Genomic DNA, 12707 nt, shown 5'->3' on the forward strand with positions numbered 1-12707 from the left:
TTTTTATCGCGAGATTCTGTAGTGATTGCGGTGTCAAGATTATCCAGGCAGCGGCATTTCTAGGGGTTCTTGATCGGTTTCCTTCGGTTTATTGTTTTTGTTTCCGTGAATCTTGATTTCTTGATGATGCTTTATTTGTCTTTTGCTTTCATGTCCTTGTTTTTGCTGTAGCTTGGCCATATGCTAAGTCGAATTCTTGATTGTTTTGCTATCATGCTTCTTTATTCCTGCTGAAATTTATTGCATCATCGGCTACGTGTGATGATGTCAGGGAGTTGAATTTAAAACCATTACAAATCATGCTTCTTTATTCCTCCTGAAATTTATTGCATCATCGGCTACGTTTGATGATGTCAGGGAGTTGAACTTGCTGAACATGTTGTAGGGGAGAAAAACAGGGAGAAATGGATTCTATCGCGGAAGAAGAATCACTTAGATGAAAACAAATATAGCTTGTTTTGTAATATTGGACAAAGTCTGTGGGATTAGGAACGGTCGCATTAGGTGAACAACACATAAAATCTTTGAAATTCTCAATTCTAGAAGACAACATCGGTCATATTATGATCTAATGGATGAAAATTGAAACTTTGTCTCAGTTGTTTGTCATGTAATCATCACATCTGCAAACTTCATCAGTAAAGTTTTCCCCATATTTTATCTAATCTTCCATTTTGAATAACCTTTTAAAATTATTTAAGATTATCTTGTATATATGAGTTTTTTTTTTTTTTTTTACTTTTTAATAAATTCTTTGGATCACATAAATCTCATTTTTCTTTTTCGTTTCTTCCAATATTAGTTTTTCTTTTGAATTACCTATATAACCTTTTTCACTGCAGTTACTAGACTGCACATTTTTGCGCTTGCTGAGTGCATAATATATTCTGATATTCAATAGTATAGTTAATTCAACATTAGATCTTAGTCACTGTGAACACCTATGAAGTTCTTTGTCTGCATATGTAATTACCCAATTAGTAAGTCCTCTGTGGAAGGTGGAAAACTTATTTGTGGTGGATGATCTACATGCAAAAGCTATTTATCCATGTCATGGTCAAACCAAACTCAACTTTATTTTCTGTTTTCAGCAAGAAATAGAGTTCTTAGATTTATAGACTTTCTTGAATAGAATATTCACGCATAGTTTCCAGGGAAGCCTAACACCTGGTCCTTCACCTGACTGCCATCTTATGTCACTTGAGCCCTTTACATGGTTAACATTTTACATTTAGTTCCTGTACATAGTCAGACCTGTTTTCTACACAAAGTTGGGCCTGTTTCTGTACACAGTTTAGTTTGTTTGTTTGCACACTTATCCACAGGAGAGGGACTAAACAAAAAATGGTCATTCAAAACCAGCTACCGGACGTAAAAGACCTCAATTTCCCTTATTTTAAATTAAAACTAATGATGTTTATGTTGGATTACCCGTATTATATCTCTAACTTTGAGCCAATCCAGTTGCAATGCAAAATTTTATGGATATGTGATGAATGATTGTGGCTATTGCTTAGCTTAGTGATGCAGTTGGTTTCAACAACTGTATCTTTGATCCATGCTGTCTTTTAATGATTAGGATTTATTATCCAAACTTTACAATGGGCATGCCTTCTTTATATGCAAAATTACCAACACAATCATATCCAGTGATTCAGAAATTTAATACCATGGTGTAATTTGTGCAGTTCATTCAACACATATTTTGCATTAGGTCTTCTTTTCTATCTTTCCTTCTTTGTATGTGTGTATGTGAGGGGTTGGGTTGAAAGCTGCCCGCCATTAGAATGTAAGCTTCATGGCTGTACATTGACTTTTGTACCACTTCATATCATATTGTAGCCTAGAAGCACAATCGAAATTTTTGATGATTCAACCAGTAGCCTGCAAACCCTTATGCTTTGTACCACTGCACTGTTTCCTTTTTCTTCAACGAATGCCCTATAATCCATGTTGGATTCGAAATTATTTGATGAAGCACATGCATTCAGATGGAAAGAGCAGCACAGCAAGAATGTGGGAAATAGTTGTGGCCTGTGAACACATCATGCATTTTCTAGTTAACATGATTATTTGTATGACCTTTTCTTTATGTTTCTTTTGATTTCTTTTCCCCCCTTCAAAACACTATGAGAGTTCCTTTTCTTTTTCTTGGAAATTGCTTTATAGGTCTTAATTTCTTGTAAATTGATCTGTTCTGGAACTTCTGTCCCTGTGCCTGAGGAGTAGAGCACTTTGTCATGTCCTTATTTGCTTTTTGATACCTTATAAAGCTTAAAATTATGCCTTTGTGACAGATGGCCTCATCCAATCTAACTGAATATGCAACGCAATGCAAAATATGTCATGGCGATGGGGACCCGAACATCCGGACCACAAGGACCTCCGACAATCCTGATAAACAATCAAATAAATGTCCTAATTGCCAGGTTGGTATAATTTGTTGAAGTAAAATCCTTTCTCTCTTGATTATGTCACAATCTGACTTTTTGACGAAAGAATATTATTTCATTGTCTAAATTTTGTACAAATTCTTAAAATATGCATCACAAATGAATCAATGATTACTTAAATAGTGTTATCCATGTCTACCATGAAATTGAGATACATCTGACATATGATTATGCAATGTTTAAGCCTGTTTTATATGATTTGTTGCTTAGGTCTTAAAGTACAATGATTTTCCTCCTGAGTGGGCATGATCTAAACTGAGGGAAAGCTGAAGTCCTCTAATATGGTTATGGGAACCATTGATAAGTCAGGGTTAGATGAAGCCCTCTTACTTCAGGTTGGTGGATTGTTAGGAGTGGTGCTTCCTGGCTTCTTGTTTCATCAAATTGGAGAAATTCAGATGGTGTTTTTTATGAGATATGCAAAGGGGATAATCAGAGTGGGTTTATCAATTAGTGGATTGGAACACTTTCTTGGGTGCATGGAGACTAAATTCTCCTTTGTTGCTTAAGAAGTCTTTGCAACTTGATATAAGAGTGGGACTGACATGGGCAGCTAAGAGCATTATCAATTCCTGCTACATCTTTGCTGTGGCATGAAATATTGAGATAGATGGAGTAATTTAGATCAGGCATTATGTTTGTTGTGGATTTTAGGGAGTTGGTTTTAGAAGATAGTGTTGTGGCAGTATTCTTTTAGAATCATCATCCCAAATTCTTCCTCCATTTCTTTGTATTTTGTGATTCTCTGATGTATACTAAACTTGTGGTTTTTTAAAGTAACATTTGGCATGTTTCATCCACCTTTATCTCCTACACAATGATGACAAATGCTAAGAACTGGGACATTTATCAGCATGACATATAAGCACCATTCTGGTGGACGATCAATCTATTTATCTATCTATCTATGCTGTTTCTACTCTTAGCTTGAGTAACTATCTATCTATGCCATTCCTACTTTCAGCTTGAGTAACTTGAAACTTATCTATCTATCTGTCTATCTATGCTGTTCCTATTCTCAGCTTGAGTAAGTTGAAACTCTCAGCTTGATATGCCATTCCTACTTTCAGCTTGACTAACTTGAAAGTCTCAGCTTGAGTAACTTGACATAAAATCCAACATCACATGCAGCTAGATTACCCTCCAAATCAAGGATTAAATTATCACTTGTTTTACTGATGCAAGTCACAGATGACTGACTGCCATCATATAATATGACACCATGCTGGAGCACACTGGTCACCTGTTAGGGACTTAATAGAAAATAGTTCTATGTTGATGCATACCAGTACATTTTGATGCATACCAGTACATTCTGATGCATGCTGAAGCAGCACGTTCTTGAATTATTATGCATCAGCATGGATTGGTACGCATGATACACCTCTGTACTGTGCTTGTTCCTGATTGGCATAGTACAACATCTGATTTCTTGATTTAGATTACCTTTTTCCTCAAATCTGCAGATCAGATCTTCTTTTCTGTTCATGCCTGATCCCATCCACGTCCATTAAGATGCTATTATTGAGGAATATGATCGTACAACTTTCTGCAAATTCTTCTTCCGCAGAGATTCTCTTGTTTTTTTTTTTGTAGACCATCAATCTGGTTTTTCACCCACAGCTCTGTTTTAATATCCAATTTTGGACAGGGAACCTAAATTCCTTATCAGGGTTTACTGACAGTATTTCTAGAATATGACGTGAATCTCACCCCATGTACAATCCTACTGTTGATATTTGACTCGAGGAACTTGACAAAAAAGTTACTATTGAACATCTATTATACGACCTAATGTATTGTTAGGACCATATTATCTGAAATAAACATGCACATGTCTTTAATTATGATATATTATCATTACTATTCTCTTTATTTATTAGGTCCGTCTATTGTTTCAGTTTAGCATAGTCTTGGAGCTATTATTTTTTAAAAAGATTTTAACTGTTGTATGCTTTATGACTACAGATTTTTAAAAGTGGGCCACTATTCATATCATCTAAAGGTATGCTTTTTCCTATTTGCTGGGAGAAAATTGTTTACTTTGGCATGACTAATATGTTTAGTTAGTTTTCTTTTTCTTTTTCTTGTTTTGTCATTTTTGTCTTTATTTGTATTATGTGAGCAAACAAGTCGACCTATTTTTAACAATCTTTGTCAGCATAGAATAACTTGAATTAGCTACATTTAGAGACTAAGGAATTGAAGTGATAACTAATATGTAGCGTGCAACTTGTGAAACCTAGAGTGTTATATATAAACAAAGGCTAAGGGGCTACCAAACCATCATTAACAATGGACAATGCTGGACATCCATGGAGCAGAATAGGGTTAGCATGGTGATTGCTTTAACTATAAGCAGCCAGGAAATTCACTTGCAATAACTGAGCAAAAACTGCAGCATCAAATTTTATTAAACATTCTGTTTAATTCTTTTTGATTCTGTACTGTTTTGTAGTTTAGCACTATCTTAATACAAAGCTAAATATTGTGAATTGACCTGAAAATTTTGCAATTTTTAGTATTTAATTTATCATAGTCTTTTAACCATCGTTTAGAAAGGCATACTTCCTGTTTATCGAATCTTACACTTCAAGATAAGGTTATTTAAAATGCTTTGAGCTTGAGGCTTATGTTTGATGGCATATGAATTGCGGTATATTCATCATATTAAGAAGCTCTTTTCAGGTACATGCTTGGGTCTGTATTCTTTTTCTTCTTCTTCTTCTTCTTCTTTTTTTTTTTTTTTGGAGATGCTTGCAAGTTCTTACATAATGATAAAGTCCATACATCACATCACATCACATCACATCTGAAGTATCTTCATAATTTAGTTATTTTTTATTGAAAATATAAGTTATATGCATTGATACAGATTACTAGTTGCCTAGCAGTATACCAACATGGATTAGAGCTCGGGATATAGTTTTTAATCTTGTACATGTCTTCTTTCAACCATAGCATGACACTTACTTTTTGTCTGATACGCATCTATGTTGTTTCTACTAATGTTTTTTGTACCACCCAGTACTGCACTAGTATGGGGGCACAATACATGTTGTTCTGGCACATAACACAGCTGCTGTCTCACCACTATAATGTATCATGTGTTTGTACTTTGTACCATGTGTCACCATAGCATTGTTACTGTTGTACCACGTTGCCCAACACATGCTGATAAGCTGCTGGTATGAGGTCCTGTATGGGGTTCGAACATGTTGGTACCTTTTTTATCAATCTATGGCAACCACCGCATGGTGTTTGAACACCTTGGTACTTTTACTTTTATCAGTCTATGTTAACCATAGCGTGGTGTTTCTATCTATTCTATGCCATGTACCTTAATTTGAACCATTCCTCAATTGGTGCTCAGAGAGATTGTTCATAACAATTAATTTGTACTCTTAATTGTAATATTATTAAATTAATTTGTACTCTTAATTGTAATATTATCAGTTGATAAAAAATATTGATATTTTTTGTGTAATTCATATATTGGAATTTTGTATTGTGTTTGGTGAAATTGCAGGAATAGGTTGGACATCATGGAAGAAACGCTGGTTTGTTCTTACACGTACATCATTGGTTTTCTTTAGAAGTGACCCTGTAAGTATTTTGTTACCTTCTTCTCCCTGTTTAAATATTAATGTATATCTATTTAAAATATTAATATATATATATCTATCACATATAATTCCTGTTCTGTTATAGCTCCAAGCATTATGTGTCTGTTTTCATGTTTTGTTCTCTTGCATGATTGAAGACTCATGGATCTTTTCTCTCCTATAGCCAGCCTTACCTCCTTTCCTTTTTCATTAATCCTGCTCATAGTAGGAAAGGTTTGTCTTATAAAAGGAGTCTATTAGGTCTGGAATGGGGACGTTTCTGCTTGAGATATTTTGAAGAAAGAGGTCTATCATCTGTCTTCATTCTCTTTCCTCTCTTTTCTGCTCCCAGTCTTTGCTTGTTTTGAATATGAAGCTTGTATCATCCTGAGGAATGTTTTCTTCATATGCTGTGGAAAATTGTGTGAACACCCTTCCAAGCAGTGGATTACTTCATTTTTGTGACCATATCTGTTTTTGCCTCATTTTCTTTCATGTATCACCATTACCTTTTGTTACATTATTTTCCTTGTTTCCCTTAAGTTTTCAGGTTTTCTATCACATCTTTGAGCCCTATCAGTCTTTTGAGTCCTATTAGTTCTCTTGAATCATTTCAGGTTGAAAGAGATCATATATTATAGTCCATGCTGTTTAGGTAGCTCTGTTTTTCAAGGTTTTAAAAACTGTGTGATGAGGCCGTCTTGGTTTTTCTGTGGAATGGGATGCCCATATATCAACACGATGGTGGATGTTGTCCCGTCCCATCACAGTCCATTTCCCAACTTGTTCTGTGTTGACACTTGGGAATCGGGATGGTGCCTGTCCCACTAAAATTAAAGAGAGCAGATAGTTATTTTCAGTTGTCTCTGTAGAACCTAACTGCAGAGTTACACTCAAAGTGTTTCTTCTTCTATTAGTCTTTTATACGTCTCATTTTGAAATTGTAATGTCATAGGGTTTATTCATGACAAATAAATTTTGCACAGAATTTTAACTTTATTCACACCTCTGGCTAAGAAATCTGCCAGACTCATTGTTCTACCAGGTGGAAAGTCGAAAGAGGCACCTCCTCTATTATGCTCAAGTTACTTGCTCCATCAAAATGAAAACCAAAATAGCTGACAAGTAGTAAAAATGAACCTGCATAATGATGACATGATATAGAGTAGTTTTTTGAGATGTGTATGTTTCCACAGTGGTTACTAGCACATGCTAAAATTAGTCCATTCTCATCTTTATATATATTCTCATCATGTGTATCATCTTATCAGCATGAAGTCATTTAATTTACAATTATAATTATCCTAAATCATGGCTAAGTAGAACTTGACCTTTTTCAGGCCAATTTTTAATATAAAATTGTTGAATATTTTCTTTGGCCTGGTTGAAACTGGGTTTTAGCCTCACATTTTAAACCTTAGATTTTTTAACTAATGTGGTCAAGAATTCACAAATGCCTGGCTTCATATTAAAGAAGAATGGAGCTACATTTGACCGAGTCAACTCCATCATTTTGCAGCATCCATTCCCTTTTTTTTCATGAGGAACTGCAACTTTAGTAGATAATTTACTGCCTTCATCTGCTCACTCATGAGCTTTTGCCGAACCTCAAGGATATCCACAGTTCTTGCAATATCTTATGCCCTTTCAAAACATCATTTTCTGCAACAAAATAATGACAAAAATCATGATTTGAAGTTATGACTTTATACAACATATTCTTTCTGATATCTAGTGCTTGTTTACTTGCCAAATATCTATTATGGTTAACGATGGTGTGCCCCATCTTTTCAGAATTCTCTCCCTCAGAAAGGAAATGAAGCGAATCTTACCCTTGGGGGTATCGACCTAAACAATTCTGGAAGGTAGGAATTTATTCATAAACTAATAAAGTCCAATGCCAACTGAAATGTTAATTTGACACTAAATCTTCATTGGTAATAAACTTATTGTGTGTAAACTGCAGTGTTGTTGTGAAAGCAGATAAAAAGCTTCTGACAGTGCTTTTTCCTGATGGCCGTGATGGGCGAACTTTTACGCTAAAGGCAAGTTTCTATGCCGTTTTTTTTCATCTTTAGTTTTTCCCAGATATTGCAATATACAGCTATTATACCACGTCAACATTCTTTGATCAAACAGGCAGAAACTTCGGAGGATTTATATGAATGGAAATCTGCATTGGAGAATGCTTTGGCATTGGCACCTAGTGCATGTGCAATGGGGCAGAATGGAATCTTCTGCAATGATATTACTGACTCAAATGAAGCTGCAGGGGAACAAGGTATGCTTTGTCCCCCCCTTTTGATGTTTCTTTGTTGTTCATGTACACATAACTGCATGTCATGTTGCTTATCATTATATGAAGCGAATGAGCTATAGCATGATGTGCCCTACGTGTCTGCATTCACTGTTCTGCTTTTATTATCTGAATAACCTGGATGGTACCAGTTTGTTGTCTGAAGCACTGTGTGGCAAAAAATGGCTGACATACAATTTTCCAATGTGTTGGCTTTAAAGGCAAGTCACAGATGGCTGAGACTTACCAAAGATTAATTTAAAGTCATCAGCATATGCATGATCCTGATATTTAATAAGCAAATTAGAAAAATATGGGTGTTGTAAGCATCGATGATTAAATTACTATGCTTTAATTGGACTGTTTAACTGATGAGTATGATCATCAGGATGAAGGAGGTAGGGTATTTTCTGTGTCTCCTCAATACCGAGCGCGTTTCCAAGTGAAGAACTAATGATGGAAACATTTTACTAGAAAATCTTAGAAACCTTGAAGAATGTGAGAAATCTCATGGATATTCATGTTAGATCATTTTACGATGATAAAATGAGCTTAATGACATTTGAGAGCGAATTGTTATGCCGTCAAGACAATAAAACAGCCAAGAAAAGCTTAACTTGGTGATTTCTTATATATTAAACCCCAAACTGAAGATTATCAACCACAACACTTGCCCACTTATGTGACTTAGCCATAGTAAATAACTAATGCTTTTGGTAGTTTACATCCTTTTTCATATGAGCATCTGTGGACTATTAAATATCAGAGATTTCGGCCTCTGAATGTTCATTATTCAATGTTGGTGGTAGCTTTTATACCAATAAAAAGAAAATGTGAATAGCAGAATATACTGGGTTACCGAAACTAGCCTAAAATTAGTCTAAATTATGTATACTGGCGTGATGTAGCATGTAAAACATCTTTGTGTGCACTTTAAACTTCTACATTTCAAAACGGCATATATATGGTCTGAGCTTTTATGATAAAAATATTAAAGAAGTTCATCACCAAGTTACCATGCTCGCTTCTCACTACCATGGTCATATTCATGGATCAAGTACTTAACCATACCAGTTTGTACTGGTCTCTGCCAGACATGCTGTACCTGATGGGCAGGGAACTTATACCTGATATACTTCCTGTATTAAGTGCTGGTAGTTGGTACCAAGAGATGTATGGTATTGACAATTGGTATGACTATGATCTATAGCGGTTGGTGCTGGTATGAGTACCAAAACTGGTACTTTAGTACCTTAGTTATAATAACACTAATCAGCAAGCCTAGCCCAAACTATTTAGGATTGGTTTTAGCTATCTTTTATTCACCATAGTTTAAGCTTTAAGGCTTACATTCTCGTTCGTTGCGACCTACTAAAAACTCATTTTATTGTTTTAATTTTAATTTCCCTTGCTGCCTTTAAGTCAACTCCTGACCTTGTCAGTACAGTATCATAATAAGATTGATTCTGTTTCAGCAGTTGTGATTACATGTCTTAAGTTAATACTTTTTTATTTTCTTTTTGTTTTTAAATTAAAAAAACTATGTCTACAATACTTTTATGTTGTTCTCAAGAATGGTATCACAAAACTTTGGAGGAGCCCAGTCACACGGTTTGAACTTTTTCCCTTTGATGGGGATCTCTTGGAATAAAAATATACCATACCATTCTTCAAAACCCTTCTTAATGAATTTTGCACCTCATCATTTCAGGAAATAGAAAATGTTCTTGTGGCTGCTTCCAAACCAAAAGATGATGCTCTAACCTTGTGTCTATTATGGGCAAAGATGATGGAGAGATGGGAATGTATCTAAAATCTGCTGTTCTGTTGCTAGATGGATTGAAACACCCTCAACTGGGGTCTGATTTGATACTTGAGAACATCTAGTAGTTGTCATCTGTAGATGGCATGATCACTTTAGAAAGGTGGAGGACATTCTGACTTTTGTCCTAAGAAAAAGTATTTGGAGTAATTTGAAGGGAAAGTTAGGTTCTCAAAGACAAAATAGATGAAACACATTGAGCGGACTAAAAAAGAAAATGTATTTATCATCACTTGATTCATTGAGCCAGAATTATATGTGATTGTCTCCTATATTTTGTCATTGAGGGGATGACAGAATCCAATGTTCACTGTCTTGGTACGGGATCCTATACTGGTACTATTCTATTACAATGTCCGTACATAGGTGGCGTTTGGTGCATTACATAGGTAATGTTGTTATGGTAATGTGATTGCAGAGGGAATGTGAATACCTGATAAAATTATAGGGAATCCTATATTGCAGTGTTTGGTATGTGCAGTAATGTTGTTGTAAAATTACAGAGAATCCTACATTGCAGTATTTGGTATATAATTTAGATTATATGGAATGTAAGCTAATTTTTTCAAAGTACCCCCATCCTTGTTTATTGATTGTTGTCTATTTTCTAGAGGGACAACTTAATTTTGAGATCAACCATTTTTTGTGACATCACCCATTATATTTTCTTTTCTATTTCACCAATTGGGACTATCCATAATTTATTTTGATGGAGATATTTTGGTCCTGAAGTTATCTTGTTGCAAGATTGCAGGATTGTAAGATTACATGTAATCACATAGCCACCTTCCCCTAAGCAATCAAATTACCTTTTTTTGAGGTAATGCTGTATTACATGTAATGCAGCATTACCTGTGAAAATAACGAAACAAACAGTATAATTTGATTACTTGTTGCAAAATTACATGTAATCCAGTCAGGATTACATGCTACGAAACGCCCCCAAAGTTCGGTATGGTAGGAGACCAGTACTGTATGGTACGGGCTGGACCTGGCGCTTCAATCTGGTATGGCATTCCATGATAGAATCTGTAATATTGTTACTTTCCTTTCTTTCTTTCTTTTGTTATTTTTTGGTTGGTAGTAGGTACTTGTTATGCATTTTAGGATCAACAATAAGGTAAGTGAAACTGAGGTGGTGATCTTCAAATTTACCTTATTTTGGATTACCTTCAAATACATGTGTTGATCAATGAGATTGTTTTTACTAAGGACTGTTATCACTCAATCCATGTGATGGACTCTAAAATAGTTACATAAGGAACAAATGCACCTTATAAAATACTCTTGTTTATCAAAAATAGAAATAATGCATCACCGGTGAAATTCTACCTTGGCCCATATTGGTCATGTAGCTATTGCTATGAAGATTACTTCTGCTAAAAGGACCTGAAGAAAGGATTATACACACACACACACGCACGCACGCACGCATGCACATATACATATACATACTGTAATCACTTTACCTGCTTGGAGAGAAAGTGATGTATATTCTTCTCTATATGGAATATTTATCATGTTACCTTAGAGAACAGACAGAGAGAAATTAAACTTTGTCCTTCCTAATCTTTCTTGATTGACAACAGAAAGTTGCACATAAGTTACATGGTGGTATTCTTTAACCAAGACTTCGGATGAACATGCTGCCAAATATCTTTTTTCCTATGCCAACTTTAAGTCAAGCAATCATATGTTGATGCCACATGGTTAAGCTGAGATAATGCTGTTTGCACATGGGACAACATTTCATTTATGTTTTACCAACTTTAAAAATATTGTTGTTTCTGTTGCTAATTTTCAATTTACTGTCCAACTTTTTTGTGTTTATTATTCTTTAAGAACTTTCTTATGCTTCTTTTGACCAATTATGTAGGATCATAAGCCTTTTCGCCTTGTATCCTATGATTATGTAGTCCTTTTAGATGATAGCCATGGATTAACTGATTGAGCAGTTTCTTCTGTTGTTATTGCAGTGAAAGATAAGGAACCTGAACCAGTGAAATCCACAGTAATTGGTAGGCCAATTTTGCTTGCACTTGAAGATATTGATGGGAGCCCATCTTTCTTGGAGAAAGCCCTCAGATTCATTGAAGAATATGGTAAACCCCATTTTCCTCATTGTTTTATTATGTATCATGGGCACCTATTTCGGATTATTTTAATCTGTACCCAAGAAAATGTAGAATGAATAATATTTGTCCTTGTCATGTTCTCCATAATTTAGATTTGCTTCACGGAGTAGGAAACTTGTTTTTGTGCTAGATCACATGCTTTGTGAATGTTATTCCAAAACCCAAATAGTTACCTTAACAAGAAATTTTCAAGAAGCCATAGCCCGTTAGTGTGATTTTGAACATATAATTGGCTATTTTGTCAAAGAGCAGAAAAAAACTAATTGAATGACAAATATGACCTCTTGCATTCAGAGATGAATACCAGGACGAACAATATAATTGGAGGACTCTTAATTTCATAAATTTGATAAAGAAGCTAGAAAGGCCTCATCAATGTTGACCAAAGAGATTACT

At 35.0% G+C, this 12707-nt stretch overlaps 1 protein-coding gene across 1 annotated transcript in view; it reads left to right on the top strand.

Moving 5' to 3' along the window:
• LOC105041088 (rho GTPase-activating protein 7) overlaps positions 1-12707 on the top strand; it is a 33187-nt gene that overhangs the window by 589 nt on the left and 19891 nt on the right. The window contains exons 2-8 of the mRNA XM_073254300.1: positions 2298-2429; positions 4422-4458; positions 5983-6059; positions 7853-7923; positions 8025-8107; positions 8202-8339; positions 12153-12278. Coding sequence (XP_073110401.1) covers positions 2298-2429; positions 4422-4458; positions 5983-6059; positions 7853-7923; positions 8025-8107; positions 8202-8339; positions 12153-12278 — 664 coding nt within the window. The remainder of the gene's footprint in view (positions 1-2297; positions 2430-4421; positions 4459-5982; positions 6060-7852; positions 7924-8024; positions 8108-8201; positions 8340-12152; positions 12279-12707) is intronic.

Source organism: Elaeis guineensis, chromosome 3, assembly GCF_000442705.2.
Source record: "Elaeis guineensis isolate ETL-2024a chromosome 3, EG11, whole genome shotgun sequence".
Lineage (NCBI taxonomy): Eukaryota > Viridiplantae > Streptophyta > Magnoliopsida > Arecales > Arecaceae > Elaeis > Elaeis guineensis.